The 25,577-nt window shown below is 38.7% G+C and overlaps 2 protein-coding genes across 2 annotated transcripts in view; both read right to left on the bottom strand.

Moving 5' to 3' along the window:
- Positions 1–2,526: 2,526 nt before the first annotated feature.
- si:ch211-222n4.2 (uncharacterized protein LOC101885505 homolog) lies at positions 2,527–13,712 on the bottom strand. Its single transcript, XM_055153983.1, has 7 exons — positions 13,254–13,712; positions 9,667–9,714; positions 9,078–9,198; positions 6,751–6,946; positions 6,583–6,683; positions 4,766–4,825; positions 2,527–2,842 (listed from the first exon to the last, which is right to left on the bottom strand). Exons 1-7 carry the CDS (start codon positions 13,561–13,563, stop codon positions 2,716–2,718), a joined length of 963 nt encoding a protein of 320 aa, XP_055009958.1. The 5' UTR covers positions 13,564–13,712; the 3' UTR covers positions 2,527–2,715.
- Positions 13,713–14,104: 392 nt separating this feature from the next.
- The window catches only part of ulk1b (unc-51 like autophagy activating kinase 1), a 35,697-nt gene continuing 24,224 nt past the window's right edge, over positions 14,105–25,577 (bottom strand). Inside the window, 15 exon segments of the mRNA XM_055153584.1 lie at positions 14,105–16,415; positions 17,342–17,477; positions 17,906–18,063; positions 18,157–18,275; positions 18,807–18,997; positions 19,681–19,850; positions 20,526–20,651; positions 20,771–20,892; positions 20,972–21,138; positions 21,925–22,184; positions 23,445–23,593; positions 24,441–24,572; positions 25,239–25,262; positions 25,264–25,317; positions 25,447–25,501. Coding sequence (XP_055009559.1) covers positions 16,360–16,415; positions 17,342–17,477; positions 17,906–18,063; positions 18,157–18,275; positions 18,807–18,997; positions 19,681–19,850; positions 20,526–20,651; positions 20,771–20,892; positions 20,972–21,138; positions 21,925–22,184; positions 23,445–23,593; positions 24,441–24,572; positions 25,239–25,262; positions 25,264–25,317; positions 25,447–25,501 — 1,919 coding nt within the window. The 3' untranslated portion in view covers positions 14,105–16,359.

The following is a 25,577-nucleotide window of genomic DNA, read 5'->3' as shown; positions in this document are numbered from 1 at the left end:
CCATGGTCGAATCTGTGCACAGAAACCAGCACTAAACAAAAGGCAATTAAAAAACTGTGTGACATTTGCCAAGGCCCACAGCCTGATAAAAGGATGGACACTGGAAAAGTATCAGAAGGTGGATTTCTCAGATGAATCCTCGGTTGAATTACATCACAGCCCCCACAAATATTGCAGGAGACCTACTGGAGCCCACATGGATCCAAGATTCACCCAGAAAACAGTTAAGTTTGGTGGTGGAAAAATCATGGTCTGGGGTTCCATCCAGTATGAGGGTGTGTGAGACATTTGCAGGGTGGAAGGCAATATCAATAACCTAAAATATCAAGAAGTATTAACTACCTCTTACATTCCCAACCATAAAAGGGGTCAGATTTTGCAGCAGGATGGTGCTCCATCGCATACTTCTATCTCTACATCAAAGTTTCTCAAGGCGAAGTAGATCAAGGTGCTCCAGGACTGGCCAGCCCAGTCACCAGACATGAACATCATTGAACATGTCTGGGGTAGAATGAAAGAGGAAGCATGGAAGACAAAACCAAAGAATCTTGATGAACTCTGGGAGGCATGTAAGACGCTTTCTTTGCTATTCCTGATGACTTCATCAACAAACTGTATGAATCATTGTCGAACTGCATGGATGCGTCCTTCAAGCTCATGGAAGTCATACAAGATATTAAATATGGATCTCACAGCACCACTACTTCATTCACTGACGTTATGCAACATATTTTTGTATTTGAAGTAAATTATTTGTTCAATTTTCTGTAGGCGACAAAACTTTTGTCTTGCCAAAATCTGACCTTTCTGTGTTCATTAAATGATCAATCTTTCTTCAGTGAAGCAAATTTATTTTAGTATATTAAGCATAATTTGGGAGGGTTTTAGCTTTCATATGAGACATTTCTAAAACCAATCGATTAATTTAAAGTCAGGTTATAAGCTTTTGTTTCTACAAAATGGATAAGCGACAAGACTTTTGTCAGGGACTGTATATATATGTGACAAGATATGTGGTCATACAGTCGAATATGTGGTGCAGGTATTATGAAAAGGCTGTCTACTGGGCAGTTCTAAATATGCAATTCCAAATGAGTGTGTCAGTGTATGATATCTGCTATTTAAGCGGCCCATATTACACTATTCTCTAGATCTGTTATTGGGTTGTTTTCTCAGCCAAAATATACCTGGAGTTGTGTTTTGTTTCATCCACACGTTTATCACACAAACCCATTTATTTAGACTGAGTCCTTCTCTCAAACAGAAAACACTGTTTCACCTTGTGATGTCATGTGGTAATACAAGAAGTGCGTCACTGTGTATTCCATATGCTTTCACTAGGATCCTTTGGATAAATTTAGACCTAGAATTACCAGTCTCTACTCCAGGGGTCTCCAGTGTTTTTCCTCCAGTGAGCTGCTTTTACAAAACAAAAATGCCAAAGAGCTACTAGTTTTGGTGGTCTTAAGAAATTGAGCATAAATAAGAGCCACATCGAGCCTTAGGTGAGATACAGTTAAATGTCTATAAAACATAAACCATTATCCATTTATTAGTGCACAAACTTAGGCATCAAAATGATTCATGTACAATGGTAAAAGGCATTTAATTCATAAAATCTTACTTATTGAACACAATGTGTATGTGTATGTGTAAATCCCTTGGAGAGCTACTTGGAAGGGGGTGGAGAGCTACTGGTAGCTCCCGAGCTACAGGTTGGAGACCCCTGCTCTACTCAAATGTGTGAAAGAAACAAAACACACCTCCAGGTATGTTTCTGATGATATAATAACATGTTTTAAAGCTCATAAGAGCCAATTTTACATAATATACGACCTTTAAAATATCATTATAGTGACAGAACATTAATACATGTAATAAATAATAATAACAGACAATAAATAATTCTCATTTGATTTCATGAATGAAAACTAGATCTTTTATAAACTCATACTAAGTGTAAGGTATGTTCACATCAAAATCGGGACTAAACTGAGACTAAACCTGGACTCGACTAGGACTAAACCTGGACTAGAAAAGACAAAACCAAATCTACATTATAGGACTCAAACTGGGCTCAAACCAGAACCAAACCAAGTGTGAACGCACCATTAGTTATGCAATAAATTATAATATGGTTCTTCAGTTTATCTTGGTGGTTTTCAGAGAATGTAATGATGTAGTAACAGATGGGAGCAACAGTCAGCTTTTCCTGTTGATTACATTATAATTTGCCATGAAATATCCAAAAGGTAAATCAGCCTGATCATTTCCATTAGTGACTAGACCCCTCATCTTGCTATATTATAACAAAAACCTGCATTTTTATAATATTAATTTCAGCTACCGCACAAGCTCTATATTGAATAACATTGGCCTACAGAATGCTGTGATGTCATCAGAAACCCAGTAGAACACAGAACACACTTAACAACACTTTCATTTGAAAATAATGTAATTCAGAATTACACAAGAAAACATCTATCCAGCTAGTTAAACAAAATGTCACCTGTTATTATTAGACATAAAAACAACTCATTCTACTATATCAAGATAAAACATTTTTTCTATGTGTACCTTGCGTTGACATTACAGTTTTAAGATCTTGTGAAAACTCAAGAAAAATTACAAAATGAAAACACATTTTAAGAAGCCTTCCATAGTCTCATGTCAGTCCTTGTTGAAAATACCAAACCCTCTTGATGCGTATTGGCGTCACTGCACCACTCTCTTGAATCGGCCCCTCTGCACAGCGCGGGCCCTCCTCTGTCTGTCTGCGATGGACGTGCTGAAAGACTGTTTGAGAGCAGGTAAGATCACAGCCGACTGGGGAGTTTCAGAGCTGTGGACGGAGAAGACAAGACTAAAAGATTATAGAAGCCAATTAAAAAGCTATTACTCGTGGGCAATCAAATCTTACACTGCGCTCACACAACGGCTGAACGATTTGAGGAAAATACAGTATGTGATAGTGATTTTCTGACAGCATTGTGTTTAGATTTGTGACTTATGTTTTATTAATAGGATTCTGTTCAAAGTTCACATTATTAACGTGTCCAAAAGTTTGAAATATGAACTGACAAACTAACACAACAATCACATTTCAGGACGTTTGTACAGATCTGAGCTACAGGGTTAGCACTTTTTTTTTTTTATGCAGAATAAGACTGGATATTCTGCGTATAGTTTGTGAAGGAAATTATGGCACTTAAAAAATTGCAGCCATTGCAGTTTGCTAATTGCAATTTTGATGCGATTCTGATTGATCTTGCAGGCCCAGCTCACACTTGTCCTGGTCATTGCAGAGCGGGGTATCATTAAGAAGTTGCCGATACGATACATACTTCGATATATAGACACGATACAGTGCACTTTTGATTCAATATGTTTCAATACGTTTCAATACGATATATTTCAAATCAATTCTATACAGTTCAGTAAAAAGAAAGGCTAAAAAAAGGAAGTGATAGTAAAAATTGTTTGTGCAAAGTGAATATTAATATTAACTTCATTTAATATGCCCATTTCACTCATCAAAACAGTGAAAATGTCAAATGTACTGCATAAACAAGTTCACTTTCTCCAAACAAGAAACACAATTATAGCTCTTTCACAAAATAATTTTGTAAAAAATACCAAAAACATACCCTTGGCAATATATTGTAATATACAACAGCCCACAATATTGAGACTGTATCATCAGAAACAATACGATATGTCGATATTTCAATATTTTTGCACACTCCTGTTGTCTAGTGTGAATGCAGCCTATACACCGCAACAAACGTAAATAGATTGCTGATAAACTGGTGAAAACTGGCACTTATCACATACGGACAATATTGATCTAATACTAAATACTGTTGAGTTTCAAAGATATTATTTTGAAAGAAGAACTTTTGAATCTCATAGGTGTTTAAGTGGCAAAGTGGCAAATTTGCATGAAAAAGCAGCTAATTTTTAAGAGAAAAACATGCATATTTGTTACTTTTTGTCATATTTGTTTCTTTCTCTGACAGTCTATTAGTACAATGGTGTATTAGGGCCACTTATAGATGAAGGAAAAAATATTTAAACACAGATCTGTGAGAAAAGTATAGCAATTTTATAAGTTTTGAATCAAGCAACTCATGCTTTAAAAAGAGGGAAATTTACAAGAAAAAAGTAGCACATTTATGAGAAAAAAAATGCGGAAGACTCACAGGATTGATACTTCATTTTTTCCCACAATCTACAACAGCGGTGTTCAAACTTTCTTCATCAAGGGTCACATGTCAAAACACGGACGAAGCAGAGGGATGATCAAGAACTACAGACTCATGGTCAGTAGGGTGAATAATTGAAATATGTGCATAATAAAAGCTTAGAATGAGCCAATCCTCAATAGGACACACAACATATTTGATACTGGCTTTATCAGGGTAGTTTTTTGTTTTTTTTAAGTAACTTACTAAGTAATATGGGCCAATTCAAAATAATTCTGAGGGTCGCATTTGTTTACCATAGTTTTTTTTTTTTTTTTTTTTTATCTATAAGCAGCCCTACCAACTTCCTTCAGTCCATCAAATGTGTGTGTTTTAAGGGAAATGAGCTGTTTTTGAAAAATGTGCATGTCTTTTGGGGGCCATTTTTTGTTTTGTTTTTGACACATTTACATTTACATGTATTTTTTCTTCATCTGACCTGTAAGTAGCCCTAATACGCTATAAAGTACAGTAGACTATAACAAACATGTATCTTCATAACAATAAAAATAATGACATACATTTTTTCTGGAAATGTCTGAAGACCAAGCTTTGGCAACTTCTCTGTTTCAGAAAACTTCCTGCAAAACAAAATTCAAGTAAGCAACATGTGTACACATTAAAGATGCACTATGTAACTTTTCTGGTGGAGGAATCTGCATCTCCACAAACGTGACTCATACTTGACCTGGAATAGGGCCTCTGCGTACTTCCTGCTTCCATGGAAATGTGAAAATGTTGTTCCTTTAGCTATAATCTTCCACAGTATGGCATAAAATATATGTATATCTACGTATGGAGAATGTTCAGGAATGTGGCTTCGACTTTCTATTTTGGCTTTAACTTTACACAGACGCTGCACACTGTTAAAGAGCCCATATTAGGCTATTTTCTGATCTGTTATAAAATAGTTTTTACCTCACAAACAGACCTGGTGTGGTGTTTTGTTTCATTCACACATGTTTAACACACAAAGCTTGCATGTTTCAGCTGAGTTCTTCTCTCAAACAGAAAACACTCAGGTTCCAACTTGTGATGCCATGTGATAATACAGGAAATGCTCCACTGTGTTTTTAAACTCCACACATGTTCACTGGTATGATGATGATTTCAGACCTGGAATTGGTCGTCTCTGCTGAACTAAAGGTAAACAGCTGTTAACTTGAAAACTATGACTACATGAAATCACAAGGTGGAACCAAGCCCCGGGGTTTCAAAATGGCCGTCCATTAAAATCAGTGGGCCAAGCTCAATGGCGCATGATCCCAGATTATCCTAGCGTGGCGAGGTACTTCCAGTGGCTGTGGGCCGACCAAGCATGCGCAGTAGTGCTCTTTTCTCCTGCAGACACACGCAAATGCACGCGAACGCACGCATGGAGCGCGGGCTCGTGTATCACTTGATTGTTTTGACCAATCAAAATGAGAGGACCAATGAGTGGCCACTACGTCAACCATGGGTGGAATGGAGCATTATATGTTTCGGTTTCACTTCGTAGAAACTGTCTGACCTCGCAGCATTAGAATTCGTTTGCCCGACGGTAGGCGGGTTCTTTTTTTATTTAACCAATCGCTGCTATTTGGTCGTGATGTAATGCGCCGCTAACGGGGCTAACTGGTATATTAAGCTTTTCCTAAATCCTGTAGGAAGAAGGGCAATAACGTCTTTCCACTTGATAAAATTCACTAAACATTCTCTTGGGAATTGTTGCCAACACAGAATATATGTTTTTTGTGAACTGTCTTGTGTATTCTGATTCCTGACCTAGTCACTGGAGAGAAATGAAATTGAGCGGAGGCACTAGATGGCGCCATCCTGGCTAGTAGACAAACACATAATAAAGGATTACTCAAACATGTGTGAATGAAACACAACTCCAGGAGATAAAAATACTGTTACGCAGTATTGTTAAATTTAGTCTTGTTGCAAGACTATATTTTGTCTAATATAAGACCTTTAAAATGTGAGTCATTCGTGCCATTTATTTGTACAATGTGCAGTTGTGATGCGCGAGCACCTGTGACGCTGATAAACCAGTGCAGTATATTTAGTTAATGATTGATGCATATATTTAAAGCCAAGGAAGCAAAAGTTGGCACTAAAGTGATGTTAGTTCTGCAGTGTCAGTACTTAGCAGACCTTGTTTGGTCAGTGCCTACTTGCAAAAGAGTTTTGTTTTTTAAATGCCATACTGTGGAATCTTCCAGGCAAATGGCAAACTCCAAATGGATATCCCACCAATGAAGGGCTGATCAATAACATCTGAAGGCAGACCCTCCACCAGAAATGTTACACAGTGCACCTTTAATTTAATATGAATAAAATACCTAACAAATACCTTGTCCCATCTGCAAGGTAGGTTTTGGTGAGAATGTAGTTTTCTGGTGTGATTTTCTTACTAAAAACAATATCTCTCAGCAAAGCCTTCACCCGTAAAAGCTAAAAGAGACCAGCACAACAATCAGCCTTTGAAAAACCACAAATGTAACCTGTTTGAGTGACCTACTTCCTGAGACTGTATACTGTTGGCATTGTAGAGCTGTCGGATGATGACCTCACACTCGTGCAGGGTGGGTGGGCGTGGCGGGTGGGCGGGGCTACTGTGGATGCGCAGAGGCTGTAGTGACGTGATGAGACCCCCTCTCGGCTCCGTGCCATGTGCTTTGCTGAAGGAGCCTGCTGCGTCTGTGGACTCTCCCAGACTTCTCACAGTATGAATTATAGATCACACAGAATGGAGGTTAATAGCAGACATAGTAGTAGTACATATACATAATAAATCATGTGCTTATATTACAGCGCTCCATGTATGCGGGTCGAGGTTGTGTTGTCCCACATCATATTTATTTATTTTTTAACTTAAATGGCCCATATTACATTATTTTCTGATCTTTTGTAATGTTGTTTCCTCATCGCATCATCACAAACGTACCTGGAAATGTGTTTTGTTTCATTCACACATTTTACACAGATAAATCTTGCATATTTAAACTGAATTGTTTCAAACAGAAAACACTCTGTGATGTCATGTGGTAATACAGGAAGTGCTACACTGTGTTTTTAAACTCCATACACCTTCCCTAGAATCATTTGGGTAATTTCACACCTCGAATTGCCAATGTGTATTTAAAAAAAAAAAGTTAAATGTAGCTGTTAACATGAAAACTGACGCTTCATGATATCACAAGACGGAAAAGAACATTTTGAGCTTTGGAGATGAAGACAGACTAAAGACCTGTGTGAAAAAAAAAACAAAACACAACTCCAGGTATGTTTCTTTTTAAGGAAGTAACAGCATTATAATTTAAAGTTACAAGTAGGGTGACCAGATGGGATTGGCTGAAATTCGGGACTGTTTTTTTGTTTTTTGTTTTTTGGAGGGTGGGGTTCAAACCTGTCACAAACATACTTTTATTCAAAGATCAAGTGTTTCATTAATATTTCTGCCACAAGAAAACAACATAAAATCATGACAGACATGAACTCAAAATGTCATTGTGGAAAAATAACAATGTACACATGTGGCCCGCGACCAATTAATCACTGCTGGCTGCTGCGAAGAACGTCAAAAAATAAACAAAATAGATAGATTATAGCGGGGGCTGCACGCAGTCCCGGACGGTTTCTAAGTGGCTGCGTGCAGGCGACTCAACCTCTCTACGAACAATTTTTCATGTTTATCAGAAAATAACTACTTTCTGTTTGAGTGTAATTTTCAGGACATTTAGGGCTTTAGATTTCGGGACTGTCCCAAATTTTTCGGAATGTCTGGTCACCCTAGTTACAAGAGATATATAGGACCTTTAATATTAACCAAGTGGAGGTTTTAAGATGCTTATTAATAGCATAGTGGACACTTTTTTTCTGAGGGCCATGTTTGAATCCAGGCGGCGGAGGCTGATCATTGATAACAAATTATTTGTAATTTTGTTTTATTAATTTAAAATACTTTTGTTGACTGGTTTTAGCATATTTATAGATGTTATGCACGTCAGGCCAGTATATAGTGTAAGGACAGAAAGCCTTTTAGGGTCCTTGGACTAGAATCCTGCATGTATAAAAACCATATTTACAGGAAACATGACTCAGTCGACCATGCTGGTTTTTATAAAAGATCAAACAGAACTCAGGTACATTTTGTCATATTATTGCTTTTCCCACCTCAAACCTATTCTACATCCTGGTCTTGCAGTATCTCTATGGACATAAGCTAATGATGCCTCCAGGAAAACTTGATAAGTCAGATCTGGGGAGATGCAAGCCAGTTCACAGTAAGAATGTTGTTAAATAAATAAACATGCCTGTAGTTAAATAAATGCATGACATATTTATTATCATACTTATTGTGGAACATTCCACGCAAATCAATATCTCCATGGAGACAATCAGATGGCAAACCCATCATGTGATACTTTCACTTTTACTTACTACTTTAACTTTTTGGTTGCAGTCCGTCACCCTGCTTGTTTTTATGGTTATATCATTGCTTCTCCTAGAATGTTCCACAGTATGACATTAAACAGATCAGTCTTACATTTATTCAGTTACAGATGGTTTTATAACTCAAAAATACCTAGAAAAAGAACATTCTGACTGTGAGCAGGGTCGCCTCTTGACAGATCTGACCTGTAACTTGCTCTGGTTTGGTCTCCATGAAGATAGAAAGGTTTAACACCATACTGTGACACATTCCAGACAAAGCAGTTTATAATAATAAAAGCATTTGGCAGACCCTCCACCAGAAAAGCTACACAATGCACATTTAAGTAACACAGCTGAGTACTTCCTCCACCACTAAAACAGACAGGTGGTGTGTACACAGATCATTCTAACCTGGCTGCTTGATCATGCAGGGGTCTCGTGTCCTGCAGCTGTTCCTCCAGGTACAGTCCTGAGCGCACATCACTGCCCTGAGTGGGTGGTCTGAGGCCTCTGCGACTCACGGGCAATCCTGCTATTATCCACAACATCCAGATTAAACCCACACTCTAATATCAACTCAAATTATAACAGAAAGTAACATGTAGGCCTGTCACCATAACAAAATGAAGCATCATATATTGCTACAGAGATATACGGTGATAAACGATAATATTAAAATTGCTTTATGCCACTCAAACAAAGCAGGATAATGTCAGTAAACCATTTTTAAACAATACTATATCATTAAAAATCATGAGCTGCACCCACTAAAAATCAGAATGAACGAGTAATTAGTCATTAGTTATTTATTCTACAACTCAAATCTTACGGCATTACATAAAAATGGTCAAAACAGCTCCTCATTTTTGCAAAATCTATGATCCTACCCATGATAAATATTGTTCCAGTTTTCATATATTGAACGATAAGCTGATATTGTAATTATCGTGACAGGCCTAGTCATTTGAAATGTATTTGAAGTCTATTTTGTGTGACTTACCTTTCCGACTGACAGTGGGCGTCTCCATTATCAGCTTATACTGCAGCTCTGTAACAGCCATAAGACAAGAGGTGTACAGTGTGCCATATAGAGGCTCATTAGATGCACATTTGTAACATGGCCCATAAGGTGCTGCCTGAGCAGAGACAGGTGACGGAGGAACCACTGAGGGACGGTGTTGAGATGTGCCACTATATGGAACAGCATGAGGGCCAGCACGTGCCGGAAAGTGACACCGCCTCCCACAAAGCGAGCACTCACCTTTCATTTTCCCCGTCAGAACACTGGAGTTGCTACGCGACCACCCTGCCTAGATTAAATGTCCACTCGAGTGATTTTCAGCGCCAAAGCAGGAGGAAAACAGGGCAATTTGTTTCACTCATTAAGTTGTGATACATTTTTAATACGAGACAAATTAGGTTAAAGAAGTTCCCTGTAGAGTACATGAAATTGTTAAAGTAAAATAAGATAATACTGAGGAGCCTATGAGGACATTAGCCTAGTACAAATAAAGTCCGTAGCCTAATGACTCCATGACTTTTAGTTGAATTGTGATGTAGCGAAGTGCATTACATGGAATTGTCAGGCCCACTTTACATTAGAGTTATCAAGAAAAACGATCCCCAGCTGCTAATCAATACTAAAACTAGTAGGCCTATTGAAACTACTCACTCGTTTGGACAGGCATCAATACAGAGAAAAAAACATAAGAATTTGACCTTTCCTGAATAGATTTAGAAGGATATAGGCTAGAAAGGCTATTACCTTGATCCTATTTCAAGGACTACAACTATTTCGTATGCCTAACAAAAATACATTTGTAGCCATTCTAAAAATACTTTCTTATCATTTGTCCTGTTTACATGAGAGCTTTAATTCTGATTAAAAATAACTTAATTTGGAATAAAAATAAATTTTGCTTTAAAAAGACCATGTAAACACTAATTCGTAATGATTATTCAGAATAAAAAAACAAAACAAACAAACATCATGTAAACGTGGCCACTGTGGTATTAAAAATAGTTTAGAATACTGAGCCTTCCACAAAGGTGCGCTGTGTAACTTTTCTAGTGTGGGGTCCACCGCCTGCTTGACTTCATGGAGTTGTTATTGCTTTGCCTGCAATGTTCCACTGTATGCAGTGTTGGGGAGTAACGGATTACATGTACCGCCGTTACGTAATCAGAGTACAAATTATGAGTAACTGTATTCCGTTACAGTTACTGTTTCAATGAGTGGTAATTGGATTACAGTTACTTTGCTGAAATAAGTGGATTACAAGACGGTATTTTCCTGTTTTCACATTTTGTGCTACATCCCATTTATTTATTTTTTTATTTCGGTCATTTCACTCATTGCCGGAAACCCAAACAGAACGCGCAATAAGAGCGATGTAAACGTCATGTTAAAGTTGGCGGTGTCAGTCACACAGTGGAAAAAGCAGTGCATTGGTAAAAACGCATTTGTGTCTTGAAAATTCTTCTCCCGATGTGATATATATATATTAAAAAAAACAAATATAAAATCGCCTACAACTTAAATGTGAAACAGGAGCTACTGGCACTGGTGAAAACAACCTGCATAGACTCATGATGTCTGCACTACTGTCCTATAATGACCTGCGACATGAGAGGACACACACACACAAACACACACAAACACACACAAACACCTTCATCATCGTCATCAACCTGAGAACCCGCGGACCACTTCTCCTTCCGTAGTTACAGCGCGGACACCGCCGTCTCATGCGCCGCGTGTGGAACGTGTTTTCTCGCGTAAACCGCACTTCCTCCTGTGCGCCTCTAAACCAGAACTAACACCAGGACTAAACCAGAACTAATCCAGGACTAAACCAGAACTAATCCAGGACTAAAGACCTGGTCTAGACCTGGTCTAAACCAGGTCTAAAATCAGGAGTAAACCAGGTCTAAAAATCAGGACTAAACCAGGTCTAAACAACATGACACCTAACAGTAGGTTGACATAATTTAAGGTGATCTCATGTAAAAATAATAATTTCTCTATCAATAATATGTTTTAATCTGGTGAAGGAAAGGCTGATCTTGTTACTGTCTTTTAACAGACAAAACCTCTTATGTTCAGATATCGTGGTCTTTGTTTCTCTACAGCAAACAGTTGTTTATTCATGGAGACTTGGGCTCAGACAATTTGAAGACAACAAACAAGAATTTTCAGGATGTGGTTGCTACATTCATGTCGTTTAAAAAAACATGACAATATCAAGTAATCCAAAGTAATCAGATTACGTTACTCACTTTAAGTAATTTAATGGATTACGTTACAAACTACATTTTGGGGTGTGTAATCTGTAATCTGTAGGGGAATACATTTTAAAAGTAACCTTCCCAACACTGACTGTATGGCATTAGACTTAACCATTGTGCATGTATTCAACTCGGTGTTTTGTTTGCTCAAAAACAGCCCATGAAAAAGATACCTTCTTACCACAGACTGTATAAAGGAAGTGAACTAAGCGAGTGTGAAGTCATCCATAGCGTCCAGCTCTGCTCAAATGAGGCTCGTGATTCTAACGGTTACAGGAGCCAATCTGAATCTGAATATGTTATGAATAGGATTTTTCTGATGGACATAATAGTGAAAAAAAATTTGGATCATATAGAGCAGGTTAATATGAAAATTTTAAGACCAAAATGATGAGGCTCACTGCAGCAGGTACAGAGAGAGGAGCCACGAGATCCTAATGTAAGCCAATTGAAGCCAGAGTCAGAAGGAGCCAGAAGAGCCTCTTGGTGAACTTCCTATCAGCGGCTAAAGCATGAGCTACATCCACTCATATATACGGTCTGTGATTCTTACTGTGAGCAGTGTTGCTTCTCCATAATTTTTTTCCCCATGGAGATAAATTGTCAAATTATAGACGATGGACACTCCACCAGAAGTGTCATGGTGCACCTTTAAAGATTCTAGATTACTCAGAGTTGAGTCTTGAGTTTCAAGCTATGTCATAATGCTGTTGCCTCATCAGAAATGTTTGGTCATCCTTTATTATTAGTCAGTCTATATCCACAAAAGCTCAAATGCTCTGATCCACCTTGTGATGTCATGTAGAGGTAGTTTTCAAGTTAACAGCTACCTTTTTATTTTTTGTTCAGTAGAGATCAACAATTGATCTAAATGATTCTAGTGAAAGTGTATAAGTTAAAAAACAAACACAGTGGAGCACTTCCCGTTTTATCACGTGACATCACGAGGTGGAACTAGTGTTTTTCTGTTTAAGAGAAGAACTCAGAAGCCTAAATCTGCAGGGTTTGTGTGTTAAACATGTGTAAAAGAAACAAAACACATCTCCAGGTCTGTTTTTGATGAGGAAACAACATTATAACACAGATGAGAAAGCAGAGTAATACGGGCCCTTTAATGACTGAAAGTTTGACATTATAAGCTTCAAGGGGGCGTCTGGAGGCCTACATTTGTACTCAGTTTTACGCATGGTTTTACGTGGATTTGAGGCCAAGCAGACTACATTATAAACCTCAGTCTAGTGTCCAGGTCATTGCCAATTCCTTAATGGCCTTCCACTGAAACACACATTCTGTCTTCACCTTTATTCTCCCGTCTGAGGTATTCGATTTCCGTGTGAAGCTTCCCCAGCGTGTCCTGGTGCTGCTGCTGGAGGAACTGGATATTTCTCTGCAACGAGGCGACGCGGGGGTCCGGGTCTGTGTGGCTGCCCTCCTCCGGTGAATGCGCCCTCATCACCGACCCCCTGTCCTCTGGTGGGCCGGGACGAAGCGGCTCTAGCTGGATCCCCGGCGGAAGGCGAGGCGCGGCGCATGGTTTACCCAGACTTCCAACTCGGGTCCAGTGAGGCAAATGTCGCACCGGGGGTAGGTTGATGTTGCTGCTTGACATAGTTTGTGTTGATGCCGAACCATACCGGATACGACTTTTCTCACAGGCAATAAAAAGACAGTTTACTAAATAACGCTGCGATTGAAACTACACTTACTCTTTCTCGTGCGTTTGGCTGTGGAGTGTTTTAGTTTGCGCCGCTCGCCTGATCAGACTTACGCCGTTGCCTTGACAACCACCTGTTCCTGCACGATGACCCGCCCCCGCTTCGTGCATGATTGACAGGTGCATTGGCTAATCAAATAGTTTCATGCCCTGTCCCAGAGCAGAGTTTGTTGTGGTGTTTTGGTACGGTGGAGCAGAGGAGACTGTTAAAAAGTGACCACATGTGAACATTAGGGTGAAGAGAAAACAGAATAAAACCTCAAATAAGATACAAGTAAGATAAAATGGCCTAAATACTGACTCTTCACTGGGATGTCAAAGCAGTGACATAAGCAGCAGCATGAGTCCTCTTTGTATATAGACTAATGGTTCATGTTTCTAGGAGTTTGAGTAGATTTGATTAGAGCCACATAATCAACACAAACAAAATACAATAGCTTTTTGCTTTTGTTTTTTATTGCAACTCTCAGTCACACAGTAATATTAGAGCTCACACAAGAAGGAAATAGTGTGTCACCGATGAGACACATTTAAAACGCCTTTATCAAGGCACTGGGTAGATCAGAGCGCCATTCTTTGGAAACGTAGGTGGAATCTGCTCCCTCCATACCCATAGCTCAATATGTACAACAACAATAACTTAATTTACAATATTTACAAGTGAAACAAAGTTTGTCAGGTGAAAATAAAATACAAAAACATTCTTGGCAAACAAGTCTGATACATCGATGATAGAAGAAGGTGGAGTGCATGTTTTAGCTGAATCTTCCTGGGGTTCCACTTCTCTTTACCAGCACAACTGGAGGCCATCTTTTCAAGGACACTTGTAACATGTTACAGCATGTACGAGGCGATGGTGCGTAGTTCCCTACACACTCTGGGTGTCCATTAGGCATTTCCAGGAAACTGGCTGCTGCATAAATCCAATTTCTGAGTCTTAAGGTGATCAAAAACGCTGATAAACAATTATGGGAAGTAAAAGTGACATATGCATTAGTTTCATTTATAAAGTCATCAACATTATTTCTATAGTAGAAGAAAAACAAAGTCTGCAAATACTAAGTATATGGTGTCAGACAGAGATGGTTAGTCTATGTGGAATGTGCACACATACAAACACAAGTAATATCAACCAAACATTATACAAGGCCACAAAGCAAAATATACACAGCCTTCTCTGGACTTCTGTCTGAAAGATTCACTTCACACATTGCTTCATTCTGCTGACAGTGTCTTCACTCATTTCTTCTTCTGTGTCTTAAAAGTTTAACTCTGATTTCTTTAAAGGTTTACTCTATCAAACAACTTAACAACTATTAAGGCAAACAAGTACAATCTAGAGAAATCCACTTTCCGGTGCGTTGTCTGTAAAACGCAGTGTACCCAGTGTAAACTGGAAACCAACATTAGTAGTTCAAACATGGATTTCATCAAATCACTAATACCTCAATAAAACACTCATGCATGTGCTCATGCACATCGTCTTTGAAAACTCCAAATAAAACAGCCTCTACATGTCAGCGCCTTCAGGACAGACTGAGGCTGATAAACTATACTAACAAAACAAGACAATGAATGCACACGCCAAAAACAACACTGTCACCAGCAGAACTCTGCAATGATACATAGCTTATACAGTCTTGGATAAGCATTCTCACATCTAACACACAACAGTAACTAGATAACAACTCAATGAAACATCACTAAATGATCAAAAGTAGCATGTTCTGCATGTTCCATTCCAAACCACTGAATACAGTACTTAAACAGTGCAAAGTCATTCCACACAGCTTGGGGATCAGTCTAAATGCTGGACAAACACTTAGACTTAGCTCTGTGCTCCTCCCGTCTGCTTACATTCAAATGTGACTGTACTCATTCAGATCCGACATAACAGACATGAACACAAATATGGAATCAACAGCATCTCGCCCCCACATTCTTCAAAAACACACTAAAGTGAGAGCAGTGGGGCAAACACCAGTCCTTGTAGGAAAGCTACATTTTAAAGTTCCAGTTTTTTGGATAGAGTTGATGTTTTGATTATTTTAAAAAGCAAGCCATACTCACTTTGTCTATTTCTATTCTGTTCTATTACGTGTCCCACAGAGAGCATGTCCTAATACATCTAACAGTGTAACTTTACTGTTTTTGGTCATTTGAACAGGTTTCATCAGTGTGCTGAAAAGCTAAGAATGATCTTTTTCTGTCCTTTACCTGGGTACACTGACATTTGATTGAACTTTGAGACACACAGAAAAAAAAAAAAAAAAAAACTTACATGAGCTACAATTCCCCGCATTTGGATTTGATTATAGAATTGTCAATTGCAATTAGAAGCATCTAGAACACTAACAAGGTGTACTAAGTGTGTGGATAGGTGTCCTCTTTGTTTTATTTGCAATGGTTTACTTCAGTTTAGGAGATTCTGTTGGACTTCAGTGCCTTTAGAGTCTTTCTATCTCCAAGACAGACATTCGTGCTTTTTGTCCGACCCATTACCAAAGCCATTTTCAACAGTCCATAGTTTAAGATGATCAAGTGGACGTGGAGGTGAATCAAAATCCTTGAATTGGATGACTAACTGAAGACAAAAATAATGTATCTAGTAGAAAATATGGGACTTGTTGAGAGTTTGTCTGGGTGAAAAAATGACATATGATCTAAACTCCATTACACTGTGGTCCACTCCTAAACGCAGAGGCCAGACTGTAGAGCTGTGATGCGTCGCTCAATGCACTCTTTACCTGTCAAAACAGAACAAAATTGTTGATCTTAATTATTTTTTGGGATAGAATATAATCTTTCAGTACAAATAATTGACACTAGGGGTGTAATGATATCCAAGTCTCACGATACGATATCGTCAGGGTATGAACCTCCCGGTGCGATATTTATTGAGATATCATGGGAAAGCTCACGATATGGTGAGGAGGCTCAAGATTAGGGTTGTAACAAAATCCGAATCTCTCTGCATGATATTTTCACAATATACATCTCATGGTACGATATTTATTGTGATATTTTGTGGAGGATAATAAAACTGTTAACTGTTTTTCCTCTTAAAATGCCTTGACAAGACTTAATCCAAAGAACTAAGACTTAAAAGTGTTTAGAACTGTTATTTCTTCATGTTGTCTACACTGAAATAGAGCAAAGGATCATGGTGTATGTAGTTCCCTGTCTTTTTTTTTAGCTATTGCTGCACCATAACTCTTAATTTAAGGAAAGAGACTTGTAATTCGATATATTGTGATGGTCCACAATATTATTGTGAGAATTTTGATTATATGATATCACGATATTTTGGTTATTGTTACACCCCTAATTGATACTAAAACTAATACTCAATTTTACTAGTACTGAATACTCATTTGAGCAACTATCAGTATTAAAAAAGTCATATTCACAGGACAGAAATGAACCTTTCCTGAATAGCTTTAGAATGATCTTGAGCTACATCAGAACAGTTTTAAGACCACATAGACTAATATACGCCAATTAATTTTAACTATTAATGTTGAAAAAAAATACATCAATATTGTCTAAATAAGTGCGTTTTTGAGTGTTTTTTATTATCAATGTGGCATCAGATTCAGTATCAAGTGTCTATTCCTTAGTATCGAAATCGAGTTGAAATGTTAGTATCATGACAACGATAATAAACACTCACATTTGCTAACACTGAGGATGTCCTCCTGTTCAGAGAGCAGCATAGACAGGCCCTCCATTAGCAGCAGTGCTTTGTGATATCGCAGGATGGAGGCCTCCCCCTGGTGGAACATCTCATCCAACGCAGTAGCTTGAACCTGCACAACAAGGACAATCAAAGTGAAAATATACATACATAAATTAAAAAAGGTAACACTTTATATTTGAAAAGCCTTAAAGAGGCGGTATTACTATTCTCTTGGGTATTAACTGCTAACAGAACATTTTTAGATCACCATGTTACCTTTTATTGTAAGGTATTAACATGTTTGTTTGGTTTCAGTTTCATTTTGACCCTCTGAGTCTCACCTCTCTCAGCTCTCTGTGCTAAGTCACTGTACCTTCAGAGCACTATCACATTACAATCAGCATTTATTTGTCTAACCCAAACCTTTAATAAGATAAAATAAAATATATATTGTTGTGGGTGAGGGAAGTACTTTGAGCCTATTTCAAATCAGCTTGTATACTGTGTTCTGTTCAATAGCCACCCCTCCTCTTTGACTTTACACTTGCTGGTACTTACCATCTGCACAGTGTGGCTGAACAGCAGCCTCTCCGCGGTGATAGAGCTGATCTGGTCCATCAGCCGATGCTTCCTGGAAAAGAAGCGCTCCAGACGAGTGCTAAGGGAGCGGCAGGAGGCTACACTGGTCTTGTACAGCTCATTCAGCTTCTTCACAACTACACAGAGGCAAAAATACACAGTCTGTCAGGCTCTCAAGTCAGTAGAGACTGTCCATAATAAACGTTCAAGTTGGGAAAAGCTCTGTGCACCTTGTTTGACAGTTGTGGAAGGGTAGAGTTTGCCCTCCTTCACTCGCTCCTTTGCTGTGTGTAAGGCGGTCGACAACAGGTCTGCGCTCTTCAGATAAAGAACCAGCTGTTCGGCATAGCTATGGAAAGAAAAACACGTTTCAAAAAATGTAGACACTTCTCCTAACCAGTGTCTAACCCCAAAACACCCTGCTTTCTGCCCAGATTAACAGCGAATTATGCAAATTACACATCTCTAATCTATGACTGAAATATGATTGGGTGTTTATTTTATAGTATTTAACTTTTTGTGTCTTTGACCCATTTAAAAAAAAATGCTGCTGACTAAATGTAACACTCTTGCGATACAATCAGCATTCTGCTAATGAAGCTGCTGCACATTACATCAGGTTTGTCAAGTTTTTGTGTAGTTTTCTATCGAGTTTTGTTGCATGGGAGCATGTATGACAAAGGCTTGTGGATTGAGCTTTGGACAGAATTTTACAACTAACTGCAATGAGGGTTCGAATACTGCCCAGAAGAAATCACTACATTACTCTAACATGTATGGATGACATCTTTAACCTCTTCCGGCAGGTTTTTGATGAGAGAACATTAAAACAACGTGGAAAGCTCAAATTCACCTCATTCACCACACTGAGGAGCCTTACCTCCACTCTCTGCTGAGGGAGCTGATCTGATCGGCCACCAGGCTGTGCTGCTGCTGCTGCTGCTGGAGGGGAGGAGGAGGGGGTGTGTCTGGGTGCTCCGCTGCACTGCCACGGGCTGCAGCCACCTCCACCAGACAGCGTGCAAACTCCAGGGTGAAACGCAGGCTCTGAACTGTGTCCGTATGCTCCTGCTGCTCCCAGAGACAAGAGGAGAAGAAGATAGTTCAGTGGAAGAATTTTAAACAGCTTTGTATTAATACGTGCACTTGTTTCTTCAAGCTCACCTCGGGCTAGACTCTTACCCTGGTTTAAAAGGATCTACTCACATTATTTCAATTCACATTTGACATTTTTAACAATTCTGGAATAGAGCCATCTGGAATTCTGAGTAAAGGCTAAACTGAATGACTTTATGCAGTGTGATTTGAGCGGCACTATTTCAAAAGAGATTTTTGCAGGGAAAAATAGTAGCTAGGGCTGTACAAATGTTCGATAACTATGTCAAATATTAATATAAATGACTTTATTTACAGGTCAAATTTAGGCAAAAACAAAACACAGATGCAAACAAGAATAAAACAAACGTTTAATAAATATACAGTATATTTGTTTTCATATTTTTAGTTAAAAGACAAAAAAATAATATTAATAAAAATAATAATAATAACTAATAATAATAATAATAATAATAATAATAATAATAACTAATACTAAAATTATAAATAAATAAATATTGTAGATTTAGTTTTAAATGAAAAAAGAACAATTAAAATTAGTGATCAAAGCCAATAATGCAATATCTATACTTAGTTGTGTAGCCCTAAAAATAATAGTTTAACATTTCTAAAAGTGTTTTGGTTCTCCAGTGTCTTACCTCCATCAGAGTCTCCTCGGGCAGCTCAGGAGCCTCAAAGGTCACAGGCCCGCCCATGTTAGCAGAGATGGGGTCAGTGAAGCTGAAGCGTGGGCTGGAGGGTGCCTCGTCCACTGTGGGAGGGTACCGACTGGTCAGAGAGCCCCCAGAGCTGACTGAAGTCAACGAGCCTGACAAGTAGAACAAAGTCTGGTTTAGGTGACTGTGGAAGTGTTAGCTACAAAATTTGTCACTTGCATATGGCAGTGCACAACACCACCTGGCTAGTTCCAGTTAGTTGAGCAGAATATATAACCATTTCTGCTCTAATTATATCTCTAAGCGTTTTTCCTGAGTTGCGCTAAAATAAATAAAAACCAACAGAGGACAGAGTGCTGCAGGTGGATGTCACTGAGAACAGGGTAAACACTTTACAAATGAGGTGAAAACTTTACTTGAGGACACTTCTGTGTTTACAAAGTTGTGTTTTTCTCCCTAGTTAATGCTAACTTTCATCAAAACAAAACCTTACATAACAACTAATTTTAATTTGTGCTATGGACTACCTAATTATTTTTACATGTAGATTATTTCAGTTTATGGTGTTAATTAAATCTTCTAATATTATATACAGCTGCAAAATTATTATCAGCACTGTCCACTGACCCACATGCACAAAAATGTTAGCGTCTTGTTAGCCATCTTTTCATAACAAACAGGCTTATTAAAAGTTCATGACACAATCTATAAAACATAGCTGCAACAGATGTTAATAATGTTGAACGATACTTTTTATACAAAACAAAAAGAACATGTCTGCAACCTGTCAGTGTGGAGTGGACGTTTAGATTCACTGTTAAAATTACCTGAGTATTTCCTCTGACGGGAAGACTGAGGAGGGGTGCTGCCAGCGGGAGGAGATCCCACAGTGAAGACCACCTGTGCGGGGCTGCCCGAGCTGGGAGCAAAGCCACTAGTGCCACTAGGGGGAGCTATGAAAGAAGATAATGCTGTCACTTACTTGTCAGAGTAACATAACACAATCTACAGCCACAAAAGTCTAGGACAACTGAAGTAAAAGTTGTCCAAGTGACAATGCAACAATACTCACTTATAATGTCAATGGCTTTTTCAGACGTGAGGTTCTCTGTGCTGCCCCTCTCCGCCACAGGAGCGTTAGGGCCAAAAGCAGCCATTAGCAGCATGTCTGACAGCCGACCAGCGCTCTGAGACCTGGAAAACAAAGTTCATGTACTTTTGTATTGTTCTTGTGTTTATCAGCGGTGAGAAAATCAAACGTAAATATCAATACCTTGCGAAGCCTTGGGTGTTGTCATTGGCTCGGTGGATGCAGTGAGTGTGTTGTGGTTCTGGTGGGGCAGTCCTGTTGGAAGGAGACCCTATCACCAAACCCTGCGTCAGGAAGGTCATGAGGTTCGGGGAGCTGGTGGGTTTGGGGAACTCGAATGGAGGGATCGCCTGAGGGAAAGAGAAAATGATAGGTTGGAAGGAGGTTAGGAAGATAGGTTATTGTAATTTCATGTTTGTCACCTTCTTCTGCCTGTTGTAGTCTTAACAAGAATCATATTCAGTCACATGTGTAAGTAGATTATGGTTGAAAGTAACTAAATATGTTTTGAGCTAGTCATTTTTTAAATAGATTTTCTGTAAAGTGTACATGTAATTTAGTAAAATTGTAGCCATGTAGTTGCATCTTACTTAAAAGCAATTATTGAGCCACTGCTCACCTGCTCTAGCTGGCTACAGCCCAGAATAAGCAAATGATGGTTTAAAATTTAATTAACAGAGTTTAATTTATCATGTTTAGTATAAAATAGTGGTCTAAAATTCTACTAAAATTATTGTAAAAAATACCTAGAACTTTGAGGGTTTTTTTGTGTGTGTACTTTTTATTTTAGTGCAACTCTGAGCAGTCATTGTATTTTAAATGTTTAATTTAATTCTATTTTTAACTTAAGTACAAATTTGCAGCATATTTTCCATCAAAGGCTTTTTTTTTTGCATCACAAATTGCATTTCGTTTCTGTGTTACGCCCACAACCCCTTTTATTAGACAAGTCAATCACAATTAGGGTCACAAACAGGTCATTAAAACAGATTAAACCCTGAACTGCAATGTTCCAAGTTTAAATATCTTTGCTTCCCATAGGCTACAGCAAACACCAAAAATGCTTAATCAGAGGTTACAAAACACTTTCTGCTTGACTAATTTCACAATTTTCTCACAGAAATCACTGTACTTACCCTGGAGGGAGAGCCCAGTATGGTGGGTAGAGGGCTGCGCTGCATTAGTTCGCTGAGCCTGGGGGAGGAATGCAGTGGTCTCACATTCATCAAGCCTGAACTGGGGACTGCTACTGGGTCAGAGTGCTGCTTGCGGATCTTCTGTCTGCCGCCTGCACTGGCGCACTCCAGCAGACAGGGCGCGCTGTGGAGCCGTGACCCCAGTCCTGTTTGCTGGTGAGCAGTTAGTCGGAGTTCAGTGTGAGGGGGAGGAGGGGCGGCTGCTGGGGGAAAAGTATAATATTAGAAAGAGCTGATTCCTGTTTTAAAATGTAAAAACAAAACTAGTTTATCTTAAAGGCTTCACACTGGTCCAAAGTTATTTCTCACTTAAGCATTCAGAGCATCCTAAATATTCACTGCGATGAGTGCTTTTCACAATTTTCAGAGATCAGAGTTGTTATAAGGGTAATGCTAACACTGTACTTCCTGATGGTCTATACAATAAAACGCTTAAAAATTAGATGCAGACACTCCAAAACTGACTTATTATCACCTCAAGAAGTGCTTATACAATCTATCTGTGCTGAGGCAAGACAAATGTTGTTCAAATACATAAAAAACGTTGCTTACAGGGCCTTCAGTGTTTGAAGATACAAAAGTATTTCAACAAAGAAAAGATTATTGAAAAATGTATGGAGTTGCTTAGATACTGCTTAGACAAAAGACTATATGATGGCATGATTATACAAGGAGCTGTGCAGAAAGTGAACCGGAGAGGAGACATGAGCAACAGGTGGTGAGAAGAGTGTGTGTGTGAGTCTGTGTGTGTGTGTGTGTGTGCGCATGAGTGCGTGGGAGGTCAGTACATTTGCTCCACACAGTCACAAGAACATTTGAACTTGTGCGGCAGCTAAACAAAAGCCCTTTTTAAGTAGTAGACATGAATCAAAATACTACGCAGCAGGGGAGACAGTTTTCAGTGTGAGGCCAGTCTTTGCTTCCTGATTCAATTCCGAAATGTTGTTGGTTGAATTGAGATTCTTGACAGTGATAACTTTATTTAGACAGTTCGTGGCATTTCAGAACTAGCAAAAATAATGCCTTAAACTAAAATATTTAAACTAAAATACTTTGTACATTTCTGAGCTTATATTTTCTTGATGAGTCTAAGCATTGTGAGTATTTCAAGGATCTTAAAGGTGCACTGTGTTACTGCTTGTTTCCATAGAGATGCCATTGGTTTGCCTGGAATGCACATAGCAGATCTCACAACAGAAAAGTTACATAGTGACATATGTGACAAGTTATATTAATTCTTGGATTTTCCTTTATTCCCAACATTATGCAGGGTGCAATTTATTGCAATTTATTTGAAATACAACAAAATAATTCAAATCCAATAAAACATGGATTTTACTTGCCAAATGAGTTAAGCAAAACAATCAGATTTAAGGATTTATGTAATGTGTTTTCATAATTTCAGAAAAAAAGGTGCCAAAGAGGGAATTAGAGTAATTGGGGCTTTCCTTATGAGGTACCTTGTGGAGAGAGGTGGAAGGGTCTCGCACCACCCAGAGAGAGGCGGCGGTTGGTGGGCACCACTCCCTGACCGTAGGGGGGTGAAGGTCCCTGACGACCGTAGCCCAGTGAGCTGTTACTGCTGCAGCGACGCACCGGGGTCGACGTTCTGAGGGGACATTAGGAGAGGGAGAGAAAATAATATGTTACATCAATATTGTTTATAGGCTTATGCCAATAATACATTTTGAAGTACAATATAATGTTTAATGAAATACTGTAATATATAAAAACATAGAAGACCACAATATCCCACTGATATTTTCAACATAAAGCATAAAAACTATTTCTCAAAAGGACGTACGCATAAAACATAAGCTATTTATACAAACAACAAACATTTGGCCTTATATCCATGGGTTTCAGAAAGATGAAAAGTTAGAACTGCTCCCATAGCAATCAATTATTTAAAACTAGTATATCTTTAGAATGGTCAACCGTACTCAAAATACTGACTCAGTGAAAGAATGAACACAGATTAAATGTTAATAATACACAACAAAAAACTAAGAAAGAAGTCACTGCTAGTGCAATAAAAAGTACATATGATAAATATTAACCCCTAAAAATATTATTTATTTTGTAATTTACTGAAGAATAATTTGATATAGTAATTATCCTAAAAAGTCCAATTATTCAACTGTGCCCCAGATATGCCAAGAAGGCGGACAGGGGATGTTCTGGGACATTTATTCATTTGCTTGTTTTCTGTGATTGTTGGTTCATCTGCTTGTCTGTTATTGACTAATGTCTGTTTCACTGTTGGATTTTCTAACTTTCTGTTAGTTAAATCAATTATCTTGTTTAGCCCTAAGAGGTGGTTCTGATTTATTCATTTATATATGATGTTAGATATACTTTTGTTTTGTTTTGCCATCTGTCCAGTCAGAAAGAGAAAACAGTAGGGCACTTTAAAACCAAACTTTCTAAGATAATGTTTAGTCTGTATCACTAACCGTGGTGAGCCATCTTGTCGAGGACACTGGAGGTTCTGTTCCAAGCGCTGGTAGTTGTGGACCTGAGTGGGGACTGGGATAGGCAGCGAATGACCATGGTTTCCATAGTTACTCCCCAAGAAGTCACTGGGCCTGCCAGAACGACCAAAGGAACAGACAGTGCCAATACTGTCAGATGAGACAGAAGATGGGCTGATAGAGTTTGTGTGCTTTGAAACTTGTGAAAGACTTGCAAGCTGTGTTGTGAAAAGATCTGCTGAACATTATTCAAACAATGGCTACATTTACATGGCCAGTTTAAATCTGAAAACTAGACAAATCTGAACTGTATTTGAATCACTTTAAATAGAGGTATTATCTGCTAATAAAACATATTTAGATTATCATGGCACTTTTTTGTTGTTTTGAAATTGCTTTATACAATGTATTAATATGTTTAGTTTCAGTTTTGGGTTTCAGTCAGAGCCCCCCACCCCCTTTCCTTTTGCAGTCTGCGTCACTCCCCCTTCAGAGCGCTATCACAACACAATCAGAATGCATCTCTCTAGTGAAATTACTGCACATGGGATGAGGTTTGTGAAGCTGTAATGTGCGGGAGCATGGCTAATGTAGGCATGTGAACTGAGCTTTGGATAGGATCAAACTGCTAACATTAAGGAAGTGATAAAAACACTTCAGTCATGTTTTTGATGAGGGAACAACATTATAACATGGTAGAAAGAAGCTCCAAAAAGTCAACTTTGCATAACACCCCCTCTTTAACATGTTAACAAATGAATCTGTTTTCACTGCTCATACCTGATGGGACTTGGAGAGCCGCTATGACGGTGAGTGTGGTGGCGTTTTGCTACACAGTCCCGCAGAGGCCAGGAGGGAGCTGAACCAGACACAAGACCACAAGACAAACCTTTTATTATGCTGCAAGGAAAGACTACCCATTCATTATAGCAGACACTTATCAAATTGCTTCGCTAAAGGTTATGGCATTCTGTAAAGTGATTATTACCCGCTGTTCATGAGGCTGTCCTGAAGCACTTTGCTCTCACAAGTGAGCTCACCTGCTGCAATGGGAAGAGAAATAAACAGATGGAAAAGGGCATGAGCCAGGATTTATATCACAATCTCTGCATAATAAAA

The sequence above is a fragment of the Boleophthalmus pectinirostris genome, unplaced genomic scaffold, assembly GCF_026225935.1.
Source record: "Boleophthalmus pectinirostris isolate CB_2022bp ecotype Guang Dong unplaced genomic scaffold, ASM2622593v1 HiC_scaffold_18, whole genome shotgun sequence".
Taxonomy (NCBI): domain Eukaryota; kingdom Metazoa; phylum Chordata; class Actinopteri; order Gobiiformes; family Gobiidae; genus Boleophthalmus; species Boleophthalmus pectinirostris.
Note: the sequence above shows the minus strand (reverse complement) of the source record. Positions and strands in the feature narration are given on the sequence as shown.